General features: G+C 36.7%; 1 protein-coding gene across 1 annotated transcript in view; it reads left to right on the forward strand.

Moving 5' to 3' along the window:
* Nucleotides 1-474: 474 nt before the first annotated feature.
* The window catches only part of SYN2 (synapsin II), a 199,275-nt gene continuing 174,979 nt past the window's right edge, over nucleotides 475-24,770 (forward strand). Inside the window, exon 1 of the mRNA XM_087744827.1 lies at nucleotides 475-1,060. Within this exon, the coding sequence (XP_087600953.1) occupies nucleotides 693-1,060 (368 nt within the window). The 5' untranslated portion in view covers nucleotides 475-692. The remainder of the gene's footprint in view (nucleotides 1,061-24,770) is intronic.

Genomic DNA, 24,770 nt, shown 5'->3' on the forward strand with positions numbered 1-24,770 from the left:
AAACTTAATTCATACTTGTAATTGATGCTGAGGCCCGCACAGCCTCGTTCCCTGACATTTGGGCCTCCATGTTGCCGGTGGCAGGTGCCATCCGCAGCTGCCCTCTGCATTTGCGCCGCACAGTTACTGAGCCAGCAGTTGCTCGGCGCTGTCACAGCTCAGGGGATGCGTTACTGCGGGTTTTTCCCTCAGAAAAGCCGCTGCCCGGGCCCGGTCGCTCAGACTGCAACCAGCGCCCCGTCAGCCTCCAGCGCCGCACGGCCCCAGGCGCTGGGGACGAAGGCGCCGCAGGCGGGGCCGGTTTGAAGCCCCGCTCGCTGTGCCGCTGCCCTTCGCCCTATTTCCTACCGCCGGGGGAGCGCCGGGCCGGGGCCGGCTCCTTCCTTCCCGGCCCCGGGGGGTAAGGCCGGGCCGGGCGGGGCGGGAGCGCGGCCCTCCGCATCCTCACGGCGCGGCGCCGCCCGCGGCCGCCACCTACAGACGGGCGGGAGCGGCAGGCGCGCGCGAGCCGCCGCTGGCTGCGCTGCTGAGGTGGAGGCAGCGCCTCCCGCCCGGGCCGGCAGTGAGGCTGCGACCGAGCCCGCCTGCGGATCGCAGAGCCCGCCGCGGCGCCCGCCGCCTGCCCTCCCGCCCGGATCCGCGCCCTCCTCCCGCTCACTCGCCAGAGCCTCGCCTTTCTCTTGCCCGGCCAGATGATGAACTTTCTGCGGCGCAGGCTCTCGGACAGCAGCTTCATCGCCAACCTGCCCAATGGCTACATGACCGACCTGCAGCGGCCGGAGCCGCAGCAGCCGCCGCCGCCGCCTCCCTCAGCCTCCTCGGCCCCTGCCTCTGCCTCGCCGGCTGCGGAGCGCCGGCAGCCGCCGCAGCCGGCGCCCCCCCAGCAGCAGCAGCCGCCGCAGCAGCAGTCAACGGGCAGCAGCTTCTTCAGCTCCCTCTCCAACGCCGTGAAGCAGACGGCGGCCTCGGCCGGTCTGGTGGATCCCTCCTCCGCCGTCTCCTCGGCTGCCGGCAGAAAGTTCAAGGTGCTCCTGGTCATCGACGAGCCGCACACGGACTGGTAGGTGCCCCCGCGCCTCTGCATGCCCCTCTGCCCCCTCCTCCTCCTTCCCGCCCGACCTTCCCTTCCCTCACACTGCGCTCCCTTTCCCCGCGGGCCCCGTCCCCGCTCAGCGGCCGCTGTCTCCTCTCCGGCCGATGTGGGCTCACCTGGGGGCGGCCAGGCGCGCCTCGGGCCCCGGGGGGTGAGGCTCCCCGGCGCGGCGGGCTGGGGCCAGGGCTGGGGAAGGCGGCGGGGGGCCCCCGGGCAGTGCCTTCCCGCCGCCCGGCCTCGCTGAGGCGGCAGCCGCGGGGCTGAAGGGAAGCATTACGGACTGGAAGATGGAGCAAAAACCAGCAACCCCTGGAGCGCCTGAATGGGAATGGAAGCCGTTTTCCATCCAAACACTAAATAAAACATATTTGCCGCCCTGAAAAAGCATATCCTGTGTTCTTTAGCGAAATAAAGAACTCCTGTATAGGTGCAGGTAGGATTTAGGTGTCTTAGGCACGAATTTCTGTGTTGAACTACGTGTGGTTGTAGCGTTACGTGTGTTAATTCATATTTATGAGCGGGCTTGTTTTCATGCAGATCCCACTGCTTCTGTTGCAGCGTCTGAAATGCGTGTTTGGGTGAAGGTCCTTCAGGGTATCGAGGACCAGCCCTCAGTTTTACCTTAGCCCTGTGAATTTGTGCGATTAGCTTAATGAACTTCGCAGGTTTTGTTTGGGGTGGGTGTTTTGCTTCCACTGTCATCATCATAAAAAATGTGAGATTTACAAAACAAAACTTGTACGTCAACTCCTTTCTTCCTGTGCCTGGCTGCTACCAGCAGGAGAGGTTATAGGTTTTTCAGACCTGTTTATCACGTATGACTCTGGTGGATGCTGTATTTTATAGGAAGGATGTATACCTATTAATCGTTCACTAACTTATTCCCCTATAATGTGTGTTTACATGTCAAGCTATGAATCGTCTCATTTGCTGTTGCTAATTACAGCATATGGGGTCTTAAGAGTGCCTTAAAATAATACCAAGTAAAACAAGTGTGTTTTTATAACACTGACATCATTCAGTAACGGATTGTGGGTTTGTGATTTTATTATCAGCTTCTCAAATTTATAGCCTTGCTGTCTAGATGGACTTGTACAGTTCTATCATTTGATAAAATTTTCTTTAAAATGGTACTTTAATAAAATACTTGAAACAAAAATATAAGCCTTTATCTATAGCAAAGATGTTATTAATGTTAAGATAACGTTACCTGTTACATTTTTTTTGTTTTTTTCTTCTGTGTTTGGTTTTGTGTGTTTTTTGGTTTTTGTGGGGTTTGTTTTTGTTTTTTTTTTTAAAAAAAAGGTCATTGTATCTGCCGGACTAAGACAGCCTCTGTACCTACGTCATGGAGATGCATCCATGGACACTGCTCACTGCCTTGCAGATACATCTGTTTATTTAAAATTCTATGGTGCACAAATTTTTGCTTGGTAAATTAAATAACTGTATATGTTCATAAAGTTTAGTTTTGGTGGAATTTTTCCATACCTACCGAAGCCATCCTGTGTATTATAAACATGGCATGTTTTACATACTTGATAAATGCACCCCAAATTAACACAATCTGTCGGCAATAACAAAGCTTTTAAATCTCTGCATGGTGATTGCCACCAACAGCATTCCAGGTGGGAGACTAGATGCAGCCACAGATATACACAAGGTTACTCATGCCTGCTTGCTTCTCCTTTTTTTTTTTTTTTTATATCTCTCATAGTATGTGACATGGATATGTAGTAGTTCTAGAAAGAACAGTTTGTTGTTGTACTGGCTCCATAAAGCTAATAATTTTGTAACCGAAGATTAGCTAATAATTTTGTAACCGAAGATTTCAAAATAAATTTTGAAAAATATATATGTGTATTCTGATAATACATGCAGAAAAGTTTATTCTATTCCTTTGGAAGTATGGGTATCCATGTCGACATGTATTGAACTGCTGTAGAATTTGACTATATGGGCTAAAATGGAATATGAATGATAATTTGAAAAAAAAAATATTGAAAGATCGGAACTGGCAATAGATTAATTTCAATGGTCTGATGACCACCAGACTAGTTACCCTGCCTGGTGTGATGCACTGGCATACAGTTCAGCAAGATGAGGTTATATACAGCTGCCGTCATGTGATACACTAAACAAACCTGTCAATAACAAGAAAAACAGTACCAAATACATCTCTTGGTGTCTCCTAAGAAACAATTTCAGCTGATTTGTGTTAATCCTGAGAGGAAGATCATATGCTGGGCGTTTGTTTTCGTAATGTTTTGAGCTGCACTGTGTTTGTCTTAAATTGGAAATGTATGTATTGCTTTTGGATTGCAGTTTCAATAGAAATAAAAGCATTTCAGTCTGGATCACACTGAAATCCTACTAATTCAGTATCCTCTTTTTAGCGAGGGCCAGAGGAAGCACTAAGCACCTTCTTCTGTCAGCAAAGGATATTGCCTCTTACCTCTAGCATCAGAAGGACATTTTGTTTCTAATGTATCTTATTTCTATTAGAGATTGACTCATACTTGAAGTCTGAGATTAGTAACCCAACATTATTATTGTCACTAATGGAATCATATGGGATGTTCTACATATAAATAAATGCTCAGTTGTTGCTTCCATTTTTCTAATCTTGATCTCAGTGACTTTTATCATTTTCTTGCCTTAAGAAGTTTGTTCTATTACAAGTTTTGAAATTGTTCTTTTGAGTTTCTTTACTTTTATGGCATAGGCTAGGGGAAAAATGGGAGAATTAGCCTATCTGTACTAATTTGTATATTTTTACCATGTTATATTATCTGGCTTCTTAAGGAAAGAGAGCAAATGCGGATGCGATGCTTAGGGACATAGCTTAGAGATAGACCAGGCAGTTAGGTTAACAGGTTGGACCCAATGATCTCAGAGGTCCTTTCCAATCTTAATGATTCTAGGATTCTATGATCATGTCAAACCATCCTCCTTTCTCCAGTAACACTCTCAATCAAAGATGTGTTAGTGCTGTGAAAGACAATTCTTTTCCTACAGGTTCTTTGGAAACTTGCAGCTACAGAGATGAGAGAGACCTATAAGGGCTTCTACTAAAGGCAGGACTACTGGCTTCTACTAAAGGCAGGTTTCCTATACATGCCTCAGTGGCAAGTGTAAGAAAAAAATGAGGACAGACTTGTAGTCAACTACCAGAGACAAATCCATGACAAGCGGTTTTCGTTGGTTCTGGTTCTCATGAAATACTTTCTCTTAGTCACTTTATACAATAAATGATCCTTCGGTCCAAAGGTCAAAGCAAATAGCTAGTGATCGTTTTCACCAATTATCTTTGAAACCTTCTGTCGTTCTAGAATATCACCATAAGGAAGGGGTGACCTGTAATGCAAACACTCCTTCAAATGAAGCAGTACTATTAATTTATCTAAAGGCATTGGAAAAGCTAATTTTATCTTCTGGTGTATTCTTTATGCATTTTAATGTCATGTTCTTTTCATCTGCAGCTGCATACTGAACAGACATTTCCAATACCTTCACTGATGTCCAGAACCCTTTTCCGAGTTAACACATCTAGTTGAGAACCTTACAAAGTATTTAGAGATGTAGTGGAAAAGTGTCTGATTCACAGACGCTTCATGGATCTGTTGGGGAGGGGAAAGCTTCAAGAACCAATTGTGACGTCTAATAATGATTTTATGTAATAGACTTCAATGATTGTTTTACAGCTTTAGGTATCTTTGTTGATATCTTCACAAATGGAGGAAACTAAGAACTAAAATAATTTTTTCAAGGTCATCTAAGAGGCTAGTGACAGAGCTAAATTTAAACCTAGGCAGCTTGCTTAACCTTTCCTTTTAATTCTCCTTTCCTAGCTACTGGTCTGCATTAAGTGTCCAAAATTTTCAGCCAGATAAGTTTATTTTAAAATGTATTTAAGTTCCTCAGAAAATAACCATTTTGTTCTGTATACAAAATGTACTGAATATTCAGTGCTGAACAAGCAATTGATTAGAGGCCATACATCAGTGGCAAGGTGCCCAAATGCTGTGTATGTAGATTATTATCTTTATTAAAAGCTTATGTGCAATATTTAGAAAGCTGTTTCAATACTGAAAACTAATTATTGCTTTGTCTGTCTTGTGCTTTAAAGCTTGAATATAAGACTCGTTGGCAGTAGTGATGAAACTATAAAAAGAAACAAGTGGAAAAATTTTGTTCTTGTATTTTTAAGCACGAATCTTGTTATAAGTATCAGTATCTTTTTTTCGCAGAGAATTATGCATTTCTTGTAATGTTTACTGCCTTAGTAGTTAGTCATCTTGTGATAGGCTCAAGAGACGATTTTGAAATGGCTGGGACAAATGCTATATGAAGACCGAACTTTCTATTTTAAAATTACTGAGTCATTTATGGGCAAACATTGCTCGTCATAAATGTTTTTAATATGAACACTATTGTCATAGTACAGAAAAACACTGGTTTATGATATAAAAATTTACTGAAGTGAGCAGAATGGGTTTCTTGGGGTTTTTTTTGCATTTACTGGAAGGTGGAAAACAGTTTCAGTTAAAAATATGTGTGCGGTTATTTTATGTAGGGGTAACTACCAAACAACTTGCATACTCCAGCAAAAATACATTGCAGTTTTTCTGTTCAGGAGGGATGGTTCAATTGTGCATAACTAATTAGTATTTCCTAACTCCAGTTGAACTAGAATTCTAATTTACCTTATTTGATAGTAATATGTTGATTTAGTAACTGCAGTATTTATTGCATTCAGTGTAAGTCTTTGGTTAGCAAGTTTTCCAATTTTAGGGGGTGTCACTTAGATTTTAGTAATGCATAAATGAAGCCAACTGCTTTGCCAGGGCTCGCTCTATCCCCCTGGGATGACACTGTCTAGAAGGACAGTGTTCGTGCCAGCTGCCTGGCATTGCAAAGCACGCTGCTACTAGTATAAAGCATAAAGCCACAATATAAAATGGGGAGGGAAACCCAGGGCATGGGCAACCGTGGAACTAGTAGTGATTGCAGAGAGGGAGGAGAATTGAAAGGATCCCTTGGCACTCATTTAGGGGCTGCAGGGGAAAAGTTTTTCAAAGCAAGTCAAGGCAAGGGACAGCTGTGTTGCAGAGGTGTAAGGAGAATGATTTTTAGAAAGGTCTAAGCTCTTAAGACTGACCAAAGGCTAAATGTAGATATGTGCCTTCAGGCAATCTTGTCAATATATACATTTTATATAGGAATAAATGGCTAAATGTAGATATGTGCCTTCAGGCAATTAGTGTAAAGAAAAGGTAATCTTATCAATATATACTGTATATTATATAGGAATAAAAGATATGTAATAAGTTACTTAATAATGATTGTTACTTGATTTTTTATTAATTTTAAATGCTAATTAAGAACTGCTGTGCCTTTTGCAACAAGAAACTCCTAATATTAAAGGAAAAACAACCTTGCCTTTGTAATGCTGTAATCTTTCAAAGAAGGCAACAAGTTCCTTAAAACCCTTGAAACTGAGCAAGAGTGATAAAGATTTTACTTTGGTTTCTCTTTAATTTTTGTTTCATATGAAAACTTCACATTTTGAAATCATCTTTGTGAGAAGTTTCATCTGAATCTTAAAAAAATTTGGGTATGTTGCAGTCTAATTCTAGTTATGGTCTTTGGACTGAGTTCCTAGTACTCCAAAAAGGAGCTGGCAACCAAATTTTACATGAAGACAGTATGTGCTTAGACAGCTTCTTGCAACCAGGTAATTAGATCTGTACTACTTCCCAGCATGCACTGCAGTTTTCAACTCTGTATTAAGGGCTGTCCCATTTTTGCAATCAAAATAGCGTTGTGTTTATAATTATGTTTAAAGGAGAGATGCAGGCATAAGCAGGGGCTGCCGTGAGCACAAGCAACACATCTCTCTGCTGGCTGGGAGGATACACTCAGGCACACAAATGAAACAACATGCGTTTCTGCAAAGCAAGGTAAAGCTTATTTTGAACTCTGTCTCCTCATCAAGTGTTGAGCAACTGAAGGGGTGGAAGTATAGCTCACTGAGCTGTGTTACTTTTCTTTGTCCATTTTTTTTAAATATTAAGTCCACACTGGGTGAGAACCTGAGGACATGCAGCTGAACTAACTGAAGTATGTAATGTAATGTGTTAAGTCTGAATTAGTAGCATACAGCAGCCTCATGCAAGTTGTATTTCATGTCTGTTTTCTGAAATGGCCAGTTCTCTGATACAGTTCCGCACCAGACAATGCGTGTGCTAGTATTTTAAGATGATCTAAAGAAAAAATTGCAGAGTTTTTTTCTGTTTATCTACAGTTCTGTTGTGTAATACTTGGCTATATTAGTATAAATAGCAAACCACAGTACATGATAGAGAGTGCCTTTTTGACTAGATATTAAAAAAAAACAAACAACCTTTTTGTGGAAAATGCTTTGTCCTCCAGACTGTGTATTGCTTTGTCTAAACAAGCTCTTACATGCTCTAACATTATTTTAGGCAACTTAGTGTATATGAGATGCTGACTACAGGTTTGGACAGATTATATCTGGTGTCCCATCCTTGTCCCCGTGCTCAGAATCCAAGTGAATCTTTTTTTTTTTTCCTCCTTTATCTCTGAAGAGACCACAGAAACTTCTCTGAAGCTTAACGAAACCTATAGTAACATGTCTAGTTGAATAGGTAATATTAAAAAAAAAAGTGTTTGCCAATGTTTTCTTCTCAAGTTTGCCTTAATGTAAAGGAAATGGAAAAATCGGCAAGGAAATAGTTAATGAATTTTAGATAGGTGTATTTCAAAGTAATAAGACTGAAGCAAGAGATAAAGGGAATAACAAATTGCTTTGTAGACTTTAGACCTAAATGAAATAAGAAATTCTACTTACAATCTAGTCAGAATTTGATAATTATTTGCCAGTAGCAAGTTGTAATCTGTTGAAATAGGAACAGTATGAAACAAAAGGTTATTAAAAACTATATTATTAGACTTCTTATTGTTCATCTTGAAAAAGTGTGTCTAGAGGACTTACTGTATTTTGAGCTGTATCTGTTGTAAATGGATGTTATTTGCAATTCTGTAAACACTATAGGACACTGCAAGACTGTACACATTTTTGTTGGAACCATGTTTCTCCAAAAGATTGATGCTAAATATTCTCATAGTATCAATATGTTCTTAAAGTAGTGACTTCATTGTATGCTTTTTTTAGTACCTCGTTCTTAATAGTACCATGTGATAATCACCCACAGAAGTATTCATGTGCAATATCACATGATTTTATCACCTTTAGCTCTTCAGCCATTCTACCCATTGTGAATGCTCTACACTACAGAAATCTGTTTTTAATGTAATTGAAATTGATGATTTGGATTTTTATACATTTGTAGATAAGATACACTGCAATCTGCATTAAAAATGTGATAAGACTTTAGTGAAAATATGTGTTTGAGTATAAACTTGTGTCTGAAGAAGAGAACAACAAATACAGGAAGTCAGATTTGGATGTAGAACCTCTACAGAAGGATTCTAGACCTGGTTGGATGAACGCGGCAGCAAAGGGTAATTATGTGTAGGTGGAAAAGTTGCAAAGAATGGAAAAGAGTAAATTGGCAAAGAAAGCTATGTCATAGATGACAAAAAGTGAAGGAATAAATTATGAAGTAAATGTTACCTGGAATAATGATAGTGCTTCCAAGGATGAGGCAACATTGTGGAGTGAAAAAAAATGTGTAATGAGGTGATAAGACTTTACAGACGCCCTGGCTGCGAGGACAGTGTCATACCTTGGTCTAGAATGCAAAATGCTTGCTTGATTGCACTGCTGCTTTTGCTAATTAAACAGCTTTATCTGAACTGAGTCAAACTTAACTTCTCAGAGGAAAGCTACTGTGCTTTTAGAGAGCCAGCTGGAGGAGAGTAATGATGGGTATTCATGGTAACATGAACTGTAGACTAGTTCAAGCTTTTGCAAAAAGTGGAAATACTTTGTGAATTTTACAATGCCCATTTTTACCACAAGTGTGTCCCTACCTGGCTGAAACAGAAATATTAATGAACTCTTGTTGACAAATACACTGATTCCTAACAAAAAGTTGGTGACTAAGGTCAAATCCTTGTTTATATATTTGCAAGCAAAAGTGATAGAAATGTTTAATTCAGAAGACACCAAATCTTAAATCTGAAGAGGCTGTTTCTGGTTTTCCTACAGACCTGCAGTGTCTGAAGCAGAAGAGGGCTGGCCCTCAGCTGTAGCTAAGTCTGGGTGGGTTTTGCTTCGGCTGTGTCAGGCAGTAGTGTGGGATGTCTAGGGCTTGTGCTGTGATTATGGCTGCCCATCAGTAAGCAAGCTGGCAGGGCAATGTAGCTGATCAGGGCTGCCAGAGTATACCTGCTTACTCTACTCCTTTTTGAATTGCAAATGTTGGTGGGATTCATTTAATTAACAGATTGGTCCAGTAGACACTGCTGAAGAACATGGAACTTCAGGTTTTGAAGAACCTTTCTATTTTTTCTGCATGCTGCAGGTGTCTTTATCCTTCTTCCTGTGTATCTGTGGTTGCAGTAGGTAAAAGACACGTGGGATGTCACAACGTTGTTGCTTAAGTGCAGCTAGGAAGGAGTGTGAACAATGTTCTCTTAATTATTTTCACCTCTGAACACCTGTGTTTGCTCAGTCTCAGCCCATGTTTTGTAAGTTACTGTGACCTCCTCATATGAGAGGTAGGGGTTGGAGAATAGCAGTTCTTTTCTCCCTCTGTGGAAATTAGGGACTTAGTCCCAGCTTGTGCAGATAGAGGCATAAATGTACTTTCCCTATTTTCATAAAAAAAACCCAAAACAAAACAAAACCCAAATCAACAAAACAGCCGTGGGAGGCTTGCTGTATAATAAAGCGTGATCACCTCTTGTTTGCTCCCCCCCCTTGCCCCCCCAAGTAGATAGGGAGAACAAAAACATCACATGCCACCATCAGCCAGTCATTTGCTAAAAGTTGTTACAAAAGGTAGTTTTGGTCCACCCATTAAATGCACTATCTTTTAACTTTTTGTAATGACTGTTCCGTGTTTGACCTTGCTTGATTTACCATTTGATCTCTGTAGATTTATATCCCAATTGGATATTGGTATTTATAGTTCATCATATACACTGATTGGCAGTAGGAGTTATTAAAAAAATATTAAACAATACACGCATTTCTTTGACTTTTTATCAGGTGATTAAAATAATGTAAAAAATACTATCAGAGCCTCAGATAAAATCTTTTAAATATCTTAATGCTGTTCTAAAGCACCTGCATAAAATGATTCAATATAAAAATAGATTTCTTCAATTTAATGAATTGTTCCTATTTATAGATTATACCACACTAAAAGTATTTTTAGAAATGTATTACAGAGAAATAGATTAAACAAAAGCTATATGACTTAAGAAAAAAAATTGCTATAATTTCCTGTCCTAAAACCCAATTTTTTAAAAATCTTGCCTTTACAGAATAAACTGTGAGTGAATAAGCATTAGGGAATCTCACAATGAACAAATAAAAATCTAGAAATTTTTCTTTGAAGATCTAATAGGTACAGTTTCCTCATGAATATTTAAAACTGTAATAGGAAGTTGTTTCCACTGCTCAAAGCGAAGAGAAATTATAAAAGTCGTTAAGAAATATAGTAACAAAATAATGTGTAATGCATTTTTAAAAAGTGATACAGCAAAGGCTGACAGGAGTCGTGGTTTTATTTCATTAGGCATGGCAGTATTATGTCCTCTGGAGTCAATTTGTGCTTTCTTTTCAGAGTTGGGCACTCTGACAGGCTACTGATACGTCTTTCTGTATTGCAATAGTAACCATTAAGCTTCTATATTTCTGATTTAAGCTAATTTGTCTCATCTTGTAGGCAGCATGTGTTTCTTTGTTAAATAGGCATTAGAATAGAGGAGCATGCTTTTATGTAATTTCGAATTTAATTAAACAGTCATAAACCAAACTATCAGCAATGCGTGCTGCTTATTGGAAAGTTCCTGCAGATAATTACTTCAGTGTTTGTTGAGAAGGTGAGTGTGGAGAAGACATATAGAAAGCTTGTGGCACAGCTAGTAATAAAACCCAAGTTACATTTGTGTGTGCATGTGTCCTTGTCTTGAGGAGTCAAAAGTATCTGCATTCCAGTAACTTTCTGAGTAGGTATTTCAGAACTGAGTGCAAGTTTAGAGACTCTTTCCATGCATATCTGAAAATAAAGTGGTTCTCTCATGCAAGAAGTGCCTTTATCTCTTGATTTTGACCTTGCAAATCTAATACTGTTTATGAAACATTGACTTTTTTTGCTGAATTGCCTGGTTTGTTGGGGCTGAAATCTGCTGAGCTACACTCTTATCAGTTTCTGTTGATCACTGTGGCAGATGCCAAGATCCGTTGTGATAATATTGACTTCTTGCAGGAGAAACCAGGGGTGAGTGTCTGAGTGTATGTGGGGGATAAAAACAAGCCTGGGAAAAAAAGTAGAAGTTAAAATGTCTCCTATTTTAGTTCTATGATTTAAAGTGAATTCCAAACGAGAAAAAATTGGTGATGATTTCTAGCTTGAGAACAAGGTAGCAACATGACCTTCTTGTTGTATTTGTATACATATCTGCGCCTAACTTCAGTTTTGTTCTGTTTAACCTTGTTTCTTGTTTATTACTTCTGATTTCTTACTAATAAAAACTGATTGTAATTCTACTGAAACAATACAGATTTAGTAGATTAAACTCCAATATGAGATCAGTCACAGTCTCTTAAGTCTCACATTTTGTTTAAAGAAACTAGGATGGTTCCAAAGAGGAAGATTCAGCACTATTTCACTACCTCTTTGTTTGCTTCAATGATTTATTTTGCTTTGAAGATAACTTCCAATGAAAGCTTTCTATGTATGTGCACATTTTATCGTGGTTCATCATTAAGAAAGCTTTAAAAAATTTCAAGGGTTTCTTCCCTTTGTAGGACCAAAAAATGGTTAATATTAGAAAAGCTGTCATCTCAGATTTGGGATTCTGGAAGGGCAATAAAAAGGTTTTATCATAAAACATGATAAATGTGTCTGATTTTACTGAGTGGCAATATGATTACGTAATGTGCTGTGACTATAGAACTTGTTTTACTTAGTAGTTGTTGTCTTAGCCATCTACTGTTTGAGGTAAATAAAAATCAGAGGAATATTTTTAATTAGGAAGAATTATTTCTCTTATGAGGCCGTTGTCTTTGAAGCAGTAACCAAAATTATTTTCCTGAGTCTTATATAATTGTTGCATACAACATATATTAATAAATGACCATAGTGTTTATAGTAGTACTTTTAAAATTTTAGAATAAAATAATATTTTAAGTATTTGGAATGAGGTTTAAATAGGCAGGCATTACACTTAACAAAAAAAGTTGCTTTAGTAGTAGCGTGCTAGCATTATGAAGGCTGTACCTGTGTGTATGTGTGCATATATATATATATATCTCTGTATGTATAACTTTTTTTTTTAAAGAAGCATTTGTGGGAATTTTCACTGATGGATGTTATCCAGATAGATAATACTTCTGTAGTTGTAGTTTTCTTGCTCTGGTGCTATTGGGTTGCACTGGAATAAAAGGAGGCTCTTCCATTGTGCCACTGGAAAGCCACTCGGCTATTTTGAAGACAGGTCACATGGAGAATCTCTTATATGTGTTGTAATGACAGAAGGCATGGGATTTAGAGATTCAGTATTTTGTATGAGGCTGTACTCTATCTAAATTCTTCTAGTTGGACCCATGTTCTAGAATTTTTGTGCTGATTCATTTTCTTACTAAGGAAGAAATGTCTGGTATGAACTAGCAGTCATGCAACGTACAAGAGGGTAAGATTAATTTTCTCAGCAGTAGTAGTACTTTAGAGGAGGCAGGAGAGACACTAATATGAAGTATAATTACTGTGTATTAAGGTTTACATTACTTCTGTTAAAATAACTTCCACTGGCTTGATCTTTGTTCGTGAAATGTGTGGGTAGAAGCAGACTGCAGGTCTGTTCTTTTCAGGTTGGTGAGGATCTTACGGCAGTCCTTTTCAATTTAAGTCTTGCAGTGGTTGTCTAGGCTTTTGTTTGCTGGAAGTCCTTTCAGCAGCTGATGAAGTTTTTGGGTTGTTTGGTCTTTTTTCTATTGTTTTTTTCTTTTTAGTTTCTGAATAGTGTGACCCATTATAAGTATACATTTGAGATCTTCAAATCCTTGGCTGTTAGGTGGTGTATTGATGACATATCAGGTCCTAAGTAGCCTTCAGAGTAAAATGCTACTTCATAGTAAAATGAAGATGTTAGTGTGATTGCTTTTCCAGGTGCATTGTCCAAGTCCCTTGGTAATAATGACCTTATATTTCAAGAACAGTACTCTGGAAAGCTTTTGATGTAGAATGAACGCACCAGGTACCATTATTCTGAAATCCATGCTGTGTGTGATTTTACGTTGTAACAATGTAATTAAATTTGCATTTTCTGGTTTGCTGTGGTTGAGGTAGCTTGTTATTGGGCTAGTGTAGGCTTTTTCCTGAGCATTTGTTAGTTATTTCTTATTTGGGTGATTTAGAGCAATGCATTTATGATGCTTTCTATGGAACAGAATTCCAGTATTGGTTTAAGCCTTTGAAAAAACATATGGCAAACTGCTATCTGTCAGTCAAGATGGTATGAAGACTTTGTGCATGTAACTGCTTGACAAACACTAGTGTAAGATTTAAAGCACATGTTACTTCATTTTAAATGCTCGTTTCCAGTTCGTGAATTTTTCAAATGAGTGTTTGAAAGGAAGCAATCCTAATTGATATTGAGAAAACATTTATTTTCGACAAGCAAACAGTAATTCTAAAAGAGAGAGACATAACTTTCCAAATATGTTGTCAGGGTTGTTTGTACCTAGAGTTCCTACCTAAGGCAATGATGTTTATAGATGTTAAATAATTTTTTAAAACTTGCTTTTACTGGCCTTTTTTTCAATTATTTGATGAAGAACTGAAAGAATTCGAAGAATTTCAACCCTAATGTATTTGTCAGTGCTAGGATTTTTGCTCAGAATAGCTAGGGTATTCTTCGAACATCATATCTTACATCATCTGCAATATCCAATTGTAACCACAAGACTTGTTTGTATATTACACAGTGTACTTATGTCCATGCATATGAAGTTATACAGTGATAGATGAGTGATCTTATTGCTGATTGTGATAAGCGTAGAGCCACATCTCAGGAAGTGACACTGTCACCTTGTTTGGCAGTCTGTCTAGATGCTGAATTGAGGACCGGTAGTTCAACCACAGTCGGTGGTACGCAAGATCTCTGCACTAGATTCTTTTGCTTGCAAGTTTGTCATAGCACTTTTGCAAGTACTCAAGTTGCACAAAAAAGAGAAGAATAAAAACTAGTAAAGTTTCCATATATGGTTTTGTCTTATTATCAGGATAAGTAAACATCAACTTTTCATGCTAGGTCATTGAAAAGATACAGTTGTCTTAAAAACTGTAGCTTGGATAGGTAGTGAGTTAGATATTGTTATCATCCTATTACCATAACTAGTAGTTTTAGAATATATGATAAAGTTATTTAAAAAAAAATTAATAGAAGCAAAAAGGAAAATTTGAGTAAGCAAAAGAGAATTTTAAAAACGTCAGTATGCTTACCGTATGCTGAAATGTGTACACTGCAGAATTTTTGATTCACTAATCAGATTCTTCAAAATTTTCTATTTTGATGAAGTATTACAAGAATAGAAAATATACCTTTGTATTTCTTAAATTAGTCTGTATTTTAGAATAGTTTTTTGGTAGATGATTTAGAAATTCTTTAGATCTAGACTCCTCAAGATGAGAAGAGAATATTTTCAGTTTGGGGACTTTAGCAAATAAATTTCATGGTGGAATATAGGATTATGTGTAATATATAAATCAAAGTAAATGATGTTAATCAGCAAAAGCAACTTGTTAGAATGCATGATTGATCAAAGTCAACATCTTCGCTGCATCTGTGTTAGTGTATTGTAACTGATAATCTAGTTAGCATACAAAATAGATTTCATTTTGTGCACCAAGAAGAGAGGGCTTAAGATGCATGTGTGTAAAGGTACGTACATATGTATGTCTCTCTCTGCAGAAAACCAGGGATATTTTCCTGAAAGAGCTGTCTAAGGCATAAAACTATTCTGCATAGCGAGGACAAATTCTTCTGTTTTGTCTGAAACATTGCCTGAAAACAGAGTAAAAATCCGTGACTGTAAGGCTAGTAGCAGTTCTTTAAGTATGTAAATGGGAAATAAATTGATTAGAAACAGCTTTGATCAGATAGTTAAAATTATAAATATGCAATCATCTTTCATACTCTTTAAAAAAAAAAATTCTTTTTAGGTGCCAGTACACAGGACCTGCCTATGTTGGTCTTTTTATTCTATTAAAATGGAATAGCTTTTTTCTGTTCAAACTTGAATTAAACTGAGATAAAGTGATGCACAGTTGCTGTCTTTTACAATTCTCTTTGTCAGCTGTCTCCACTAATATTGCTAAATACATTTTGAGGTCAGTGTGCAGTCAGTTAGCTTAACTATGTTAAAAAAACCCAGCAAACTTCTACAACTATTTAAAAGTGGAAATTTTTATTTAATAAGAATATGTCAGAAGTTGCTTTTGGATGAATCAGGCATTACTGAAATTATTTGAAAAGGGTGAAGAGGAAAAATCAGAGTATCTGTGTTTTTCATGTCATTGTCTTTTTTTATTAACCGCTTCTTATCCAACCCTATGTTGAAACCAAAACTGAACATGTAGCATCAAATTACTGTGGAGGCTTGCAAGTGACAGTCAAAGATATAAAATAGTAATTAGGCATGTACTGTCACAATACCTGTGTTTATTTACTCTTGTAATTTTTTCCACATGAGAAGTTAAGTATCTGCATGTGCTAGCAATGATGTTTTGGAGAAACAGTGTTGTATGGTTAGTCATTAAATTTTCACTAGTTGGTACTTTTTCAAAAGAGCTATTTCAGACCACTTCTTAGGGATTAGTTGATTTTTTTTGAAAAGTTTATTCTTGACTTTAATTTGTCATCTTTTATTTCAAACAGGAAAAATTCATGACATGCTGGTCATGAATTTCTAGCGTAAGCTTATAAACTAAGGTAAATGCCTCCAAAAGAAAAATTATGAAGCTCTTTCAAGCAAATAAAAGCATTTACTGGACAAAATTTGGAGTGTTGTAGATTAAGCATAGCTCTGTGGCTGGGGAGAGCTCCATTCAGGTGATCATTCTGGCATTTGTTACAGTTTCACTTCCTACGAGCCATTAGCAATCAACTGTGGTGTCTGGTACCTTTCCAAACAATGCACATAAGGATGTGAAAGTCAGAGTCCATTGGGAATTTTCAGTTAGGAAATTCTTTTCCTGCTCACCTTCCTTTTTTTCAAGAGTCCTCATATGGAAAAGTTGGAAGTTAATGGAAAATTTAGTGTAGACTTTTACATCAATAATTCATTACAGAATGAAGTGACATAATTCTTAGTGTACATTTAAAATTTTTGCCAACAAATAAAATACTTGCCATTATTCAAATACATTTTCTCAGAAGTATCTTTCTGACTTCTAAATAAAGTACCCATGTAGTTAATGCAGGTATTGTTTTAAAAAAACTTTCAGCTCCCCTCTCCACTATTTTGGTGGAATAACTATGTGTTTGACTTATGCCTTTTTCACTTTGAGAAATTGTATATCTCTGTTTATAGTAGTAGCACTTGCTTGGAAAAAAATATATACATCAAATGACTGAGACTTGAAATTTGCTTGTTACTTAGCCATTGACAGATCGCTTTACTGGAATTTCTTTCTATTGGAATAATGGAGATTATGTTTTCTTATTTCTGTAGTCTTCTAAGAGCCTATTCTGAATAGTATTATAAATACAAATGATGGTTAGACCAAAAAAAAAAACCACAAAAAAATGGAAATCGAGCACTCTGAACAGCCATAAACTGTTTCCTCTGCTCACTTTGCTCCCTCAGTTCATTTTGATATGTACATTTATAGCGGAGCGAAGTTTTCGCTAATACACTTTTCTTGAGGGTTTGTTTTTGCTTTCCCCTGCTCATCCCTTCCCCTCTTCCTGTCTTACCTGGTGGTTTTTTCCTCCGGTCATTCAGCTCTTAGTGATTACAAGTACTTGGCTTGCTGTAAAGGGCATGTAGCTAATTTGTTTCATGACTAGAATGAATTGTCCTTTGTCAAGCTGTAATAATGGATTTAAAAATTCTTGTGACTCGTTACTGATATACTCATCATTGATAAGTTGAAATACATTCTGTACCGAATAGATTATCTTTTTGCCATACATTTAAACTACAATATCACTTGCATTTAGGTTGTCATAATTCAGAGTTCTTTCCTTGTGCTCTTGCTGTCTCTGTGAAATTAGCTTTTCCTCTTTAACAAAATTTATCAAAGAAAGTTAAAATTCCTAGCACTTCTATTTCATTAGAATATTTATTCATAAGAATGTATTATTAATTCACATTCATGTTCCCCTTTATCCCAATATCTACTCCCTCCTTAAAGGCAAAATGATTTGCCAGATTTCCTATGATCTTCTTAGGGTTTAAAAAGATTAAAATAAAGGAAATATGTGTATAGTACTTAAATTTAGACATTGGTTCACATGTAGTAACAGACATCTTGTGGTTTCAGTAGTAAAGCAGACTTTGGTAGCAATTTGGTCATAGTTTGTTCCCTGTAATTGAATAGCACTGTACAGAAATAAATTACTGTAATATCTAATATTCTAAACTGTTATCTAGTGACTTACAAGTACAATTGGAAGAATATCAAAACCGTATTTTCATAGGAGTGTTTGAAATTTGCATCAACTTCTTTCAGTTTTATATGCCCTTTTGTTTTGCACGTTTTTAGCATTTCAGCAGTTCAGCTTTTGAGAAGACAGATTGAGCGAGTACTAAATTTTAAAAGTATATTGCAAGATACTTATGGAGAAGAAATGTACGTTAATAATTTCAAATTTTTCATCTGACTCCTAACTGTGATTAAGGACAGAATCATATCCAAGAAGTAATAACATGCATAAGCAGCTTACTATATTTTGCAATTAAGACCGAGAATTGTTAGAGAAGCAAACCCTGATGGCAGACTGGAGAATGTAGTGAACAGCTTATTCACCTTTTAAAAAATGGCGGGGCTTTTCTGAACCAGTTATTTGTTACTGGGTTGTGCTTGATTTGTAGGGCACAGTGTTAGAAATTACAAAATAATTCAGGAGCAGGATGAAATTGTGAATTGACAGCTTTGAGTTAAGGCTTCAGTTCTGCAAGGATGAGCAGAGTTGATACAGATGATAATTATGGCTGTTGGTCAGGTATTGACCCAGGAAATTACTTAGAAACACCACAACTTCATATTTGTAATAAATACAGGAATTGCAGGTAAACCCGTATTCTTCTTTTTGTTTTTTTTTTTTTTTTTAGTTTTCTTACAAGTCAGGAACGCCCTTGCTAATAAGATATAGGGAACTCCGTGAAATTTCAGAATTTTTTAAATTTAGCAATAAAGAATTATCCCATGAGTGAGAAATTCCATCAAATGAAGCATATGGACTTAAATCCTAGTCAGAGATACCTGCATAATTGAGCCACATTTCCCTAAGATGTACATACAGAGGGAATAATACAGTTCAGCTAAACGTATGTATGCTAGTTTAGCTAACTTGAGTAGAAGCCGTAGAGAATTAGCAGGACTGGAAATAAGCAGCTGCAGCACAGGGCACAATTACGGTGTTGCAAACCTGTGCTGAATCTTGCTCAGTTGCTGCCTGCCCAGATAGCTAAAAGCCAGTGTGTGTACGCTCCCCTGCGCCGTGATGGCATTTTATTTCTGCTTGTGTGTTCTGTGGCTGTGTCTTTTTATACTAGTGTACCACAGAGCATGTATAATAGCTTTGTTTGGAGGAAGGAGGACTGGTAACTTTCACTCAGTAATAGTAATAAAATGAAAAAAAAAAAAGCTATTGTAAAACAGGGTAATACTGGAAAATGTAGGAAAATGAAGAACTTGTAATCTAAAGTAATTACAAAATTTTGAGTTGTACTCTGTTTAGTCCAAGATCTAGGTATGCATGTTTTATATTCCCCTAAGAACATTGTAAAAATAAAATAACTAGTATTTTTAAATGCTTCTTTAACTTCCTGTATATGCACTAAGGTTGACTTTTAGTAGCTTATTTTTGGTAGGTTATGTACTTGTGGAATATAGTGACATTGTACAAAGCAGTGGAATTTAAACAAAAAGAACAGTTTCTGCATTGAATTATTATTTACCATTATTTCTTTGCTGCTTTTCAAACACTTCTAGAATGAGTAGCAAAACATACTTATCCCCACAGGATTCTAGCAACCTTAGAATTAAATACGTAAATACTAACATGGAATTTTCAGCTCAGTAATTATAATGAGGCTTCAGTCTTGCATTCCGTATGTTAACCATCTTGAAATATTAAAGGTCTTTGCATAGCAAAGAGTATATTTTGTTCATTTGACTTTTAAAAAATAATTTTGCTATTTTTTTTTTGACGCTGATGATATAATTCCTGCAATTCTGAACCTTGCCTTTGGAGTTTTTTTTTCTTTTGCTTTCCTTATCATTTGAAGAACATTGCAGGAAAGGTGGCGTTGACCTCCTGACGGTTCATGGACAGCAAAGACTAAGCTTTTTCCATTGCAGCAACCAACTGGAACAGATTTGCTACATTTCTAAAGTAGAGGCTTCAGTTGCAAGCAATTATATCATAAGAAGTTTGGATCTATCTTCTGAATTGCCAGGGCTGGTAAAGATTTTGTGATTAATATAATGTTGTGCATATTTGTACTACATCAAAAAACAACTTGAGTACGAGGCAAATGCTTTGTATTTTAAATAAATATAATTGTTGGTATGAAATTAATGGACCTGGAAGTTTCCACCAATTTTTTATGAAAAAGTATTTTATTTCATCCTTGAATTTCATCAGATATCTTAGTAGAGGTATTGGGGAAAAAAGGAGAGGGTAGCATAACCATGCAAATGGGAATAAGGATGTGTTTTTACAAATTCCTAAATCAGACGTCAAAATGGTGGGAATTCAATCCTCTGAAAATGAAAAATTAATTGTCATAGAAATGTATCTCAGCTTAGAGAAAATCCCTCTTCTGGGTGGAAGTCAGCACCATGACTCAGCTGCTGCTCTTTTCTGATAAAATGTACGTGGGTGGTTATGCTGCAGTAATCTCTGTAGCCTTCCCTTCTGCTAGTGCCTACAGACATTTTTCTTACACCTACGCATGTTCTTTGGTTCCATACAGCAGATTAATAGTTTCTTTTTGACACTAGGAAGATGTACATAGGAGATTCTTTTCCCTATGTGTACAAGAGATGTAAGTTTATTGTTTTAAAGAAAGCACATTTGTAGAGTAAAGCAGATTTAGTCAGAAAGGTGGAAAAATGTATAAATAAAACAGTTAAATCTTTAATGTGCCCAGAACATCTCTATGCTCTGTAAACACTAAGAATTTATCATGTTTCCAGGGTAAAGTTTATCTGTGTTTTTCAGCAGGGATTTTTTTTTTATTTAGAAGAAATCAGTAGAACAAAAATTAAACTTATTTTTTCATGCTAAAATATATCACAATATCTTAAAAACTATCAGATGTTTTACTGAAACTATTTTTCTTTAAAAAGCCAAAGGTGATGGATAACTGTCAGAATCTTCAGGGGGTGAAAAGTGGAGAATTGAGAAAGATTAGGATTGCTTGTGTTTTTGGGAAGACATAGTGAATGTTACACACTGTCCAGGCTCTGCATTGCTGTGTCATTCTAAATGAAATGAAGAGGAAAAATGTGTATTACTTGTATTACAGAGTATGGCAGCTGTTAGTTCTTGCTGAATTGATTTTTGGTTTTCTGTTCTAATGTTTGGTATTTTAAAGTTTAGAACTTAGTTATATGACAGTCCATATATAGATAGAATGACAATAATTGAAATTATTTACTGAATTGTGTCCCACTGTTTGGAAATCATTGAGGATGTGTGTTTGTGCACTTATTCTCATCCGTTCAGAGTCTTCCAGGGGATCTTTTGCCATGGTACATGTATTACAGCTTTACCATATGAGTCTAACCTTGCAAATCTTGTGTGTTTTCTAATCAGTATTAGCATTTTATCAGGTAGAATTGACCATGTGGAAGTCAAATGCCTGTCAAATGTCCTTGACCAAATACTTCAGCCAAGTCCAATACAAACTCTGGAAAAATGATGTACAGCCAAAGTCCCAATTTTCTGCTTTATATCGATGCAGTATGTCAGATAGCTGTTGATTAGCTTTTCTTAATGCTCCTGTTTGAAGTTGTATCTGTGCTTAGTGGATTAAACTGAGACTACCTTTTCTGATTTACAAATTGTCTAACAACTGATCAGTTGTTACTTTTATAAAAACTCCCTTTCTAATTACGCTCACTGGACAGCTTTTTTTTAACTCTTAAAACTTTGTTTCTTCATTGAATTCTTGTAAATTATGAGGGTAATTATAGTGGTTTGAAAATACCTTGATGCTATTGACATTTTAAACAATGTTTTGTAGAAATTGGGCATGCAGCAAAGATCTTCGTTTTCAAGATGATGCTAATCTGATAGGCTTTATATATTTTTTAAAAAGTGCCAGTTGGGATTGGGAAGCTTAGAATGAGATCCTGAAAGACTTAGAGGATTACAGCTTTAGTTTGTTTTCTATACAAGTGTTTAAATGTTATCTAACAAATTATTCTCACTCTCTTTTTTTATAAACTTCCTTGGCAAAACAAACAGAAAATGCCCCATGCTTTATACTCTTTTCTAATTTAAGTAGTAAATCAATTGGATCTGAGCTGATTGTAAAATAGTTTTCCCCAGTCGATTGCTCTTAGGAAATGTTTTGGTACAGTAAGATGTTGGACTATGAAAGAATTGGCCAGCAACTTCGATTCCAGATAAAGTTTCTCTGGGAAATTATTCAGACAGGTTCTGCTGACTGGTAAGATGATGCTTTTGATTTCTGGGTCCATTTTAGATAAACAAGTGGCAGCAGACAGATTGTTTTAGTGAATGTTTTATTGCAACCAGAAAGAGCAGTATTTTAGATTTAGTTCTTGTAAGTAGCAGCAACAATATTAAAGTATAGGTTGCAGAGAGTAATTTTGGATTGAATAATCACAGACTTAATTAGTTTTAGTTCAGAAAGGCAGGCATTAAGAAATTCCGTGTTGTCTACTGATTGAAAATCTTGGAGACATGAACTTCTAGTCTTCTTTCAATTCTTGTAGCATATCTTTTAGTTTTGCACTTGGATTTTCTTTGTATTTTCTTCAGATTTGGTAATTTTACGGATTTTTTTTACTTTTCTAAGCGGCATCCAGGTTTTTATTTTGGCAAGATTATCTTGCTGAGTAAACCAAGTTTTCTGCTAAATTTCTCATAGAGCTTTACATTTTAAATGTATATTTAAAATTTGAGGATTTGGTTTTACTCTTTCCAAACTCTGCAGTGAGAGAAGTTTTGCATGTTGTGTCATCCACTACACTGCACCTGGTAACACTATTTCAAAGCTTATTCTTATATAATTGAGATATGTTATGGGTATTGTCATTAATGGAAAGCATTTTGAAAAAATGCGTTCATATTTAAATCATGTTTAGTGTTTGCAAAATAAAGAATCTGTGCCGCAGTGTTGAACAGGCTATTTTATCTGAGTCAAAATTATTTCTGTAAGGTAACTTTTATATCTAAATTGTTTTATAGAAAGAAAAGAACAAAAACTTAGTAACAAAAATATGAAGGATTTAAGCTTTACTTTAAATTCCGTTTGCTGATAAATCTTGCAAAATCTTTGGAAATTTCTGCAGGTAAAGTGTGCAAACATAGCCTTTTTGATTTCTTTTTTTTTTTAATTGTAATAAAATTAACATTTTGTGAATTAAGCCCATCAGGGTAATTCTGTAATATATCTAATAGTGCCAGATAGTGACCTCAGGAGCATTCTCAAAATCTCTAGGAAGAAGTACTCATCTGTAAATTAGACAAAATAGCGGTGGAAATCACTTTAAATCCTGTGAGTAATGAAGACAACTTGTTGAATGATCTGATTAATTTGTCTGTGTTCCTATCAAGAAGCATTCTACCTCAACTGAACCATTTCTTTCAGCAGTGCACATTATGTTTGTTAGAGAAAAAATGCAAGTTTATACCCTTAACATTAGGAGAACTGTACCACACCTCAGCACTACGACTTCAACCAGTATTGGATGACTCGCCATATAGAGCTATCTAAGGTGTGACACTTTTTAATATTACAAGTAATAAAGGTGATATCTGTCAGGAAGTGAGGTTTTTATTATTTTTATTGTGCTAAAAAGATATATATATGAATGATATGATGTAACAGAATATAATATAATTGTATGTTTGTACATTTTGACAATTTTGTATCCTGCTCCCCTTGTCATTAACTTCTATGGCAGGTGTGTACAATTAAATGGTAACATACGTGAGCATTGCTTGGTCACAGATACTCTACAGCTTCCACATGTATTGCTCTTCAGCAGTGCCACAATGGCTCTTGAATTGTGGCTGTGCTGGCAGCAGTGCTGCTAAATAATTTCAGTCTGCATCTGCAGAAGGAAATGAGCCAGAAAGGACTGCCAAACCCAACATTATTAGGTTATACTTGGCCAATGTACTGCTGGGTAGTATGTAAAATGATTTTACAAATTATTTAATAGAGAACAGAAATATGGAAGTAGAATAGATTACAGTGAAAACATTTTTAGCTGTACCTTCTGCACTGTGTTTATCTCATCTATGGAAACTCTTATCTGCTAGCAGTAACTGAGTGGACATTATAGCTTGTAAAAGCACAGTGTTACTGGCTGCAACAGTCTTGCTATCAGTAAGGTGAGCTGCGTATTTCAGGTTGTTAACATCTACAGTTAAGGGTGGTAACTCAGTTTTTCTCTCTGAAGTATCAAAAAGTGCAACATTTAGTGGGATTTTTGAAAAAGGCATAGCTTTAAACAGCAAAAGAATGCTATGTCCTGGTTATAGAGTTCATGCAAATTCTTCAATAATTCCCTTTTGTAATCCCAACCTGAGTGTATTGAGGTTCATCCTCCAGTTCAGTAGTTACTCTGTAAGTTGTGTTTTGCTTCTCTCAACTCTTGGTAAATTTCTGTTGTGTCTGTTTTGTGTTTTGATTCTATTTTATTACATGAATTATGGTTATTAATATATTTGCAACCTCATACATCAGCAAATAATCATCAATTTGTTTATGTTCATTAATGTTTAGAATGGCTCTGATATAAGATTTAAATTAACCTTCTTCCTGTTTTGTAGAAAATTCCTCTTTTTCTTCATACTTAAACAATACCGCTAGCTAAAGTATTTCTCATTGTAGCCTCCTTGTAATTTTTGGGGAGATGGAAGTAGTAACATTTTTTCCTCATAAATCATAAGAGGTTGGAACAAGAATCTGTAGAAAACCAGAAAAAACAATTTAGATTTAAAAGTTTTAGCTTTGTCCATTCAGACAGCTCACATGCAGGGGAAATGGGAAAATCTTTTTTATTAGCTCATACTACGA

The sequence above is a fragment of the Nipponia nippon genome, unplaced genomic scaffold (assembly GCF_047370975.1).
Source record: "Nipponia nippon isolate SJK-2023a ecotype South Korea unplaced genomic scaffold, ASM4737097v1 scaffold_9, whole genome shotgun sequence".
In the NCBI taxonomy this organism is placed as follows: domain Eukaryota; kingdom Metazoa; phylum Chordata; class Aves; order Pelecaniformes; family Threskiornithidae; genus Nipponia; species Nipponia nippon.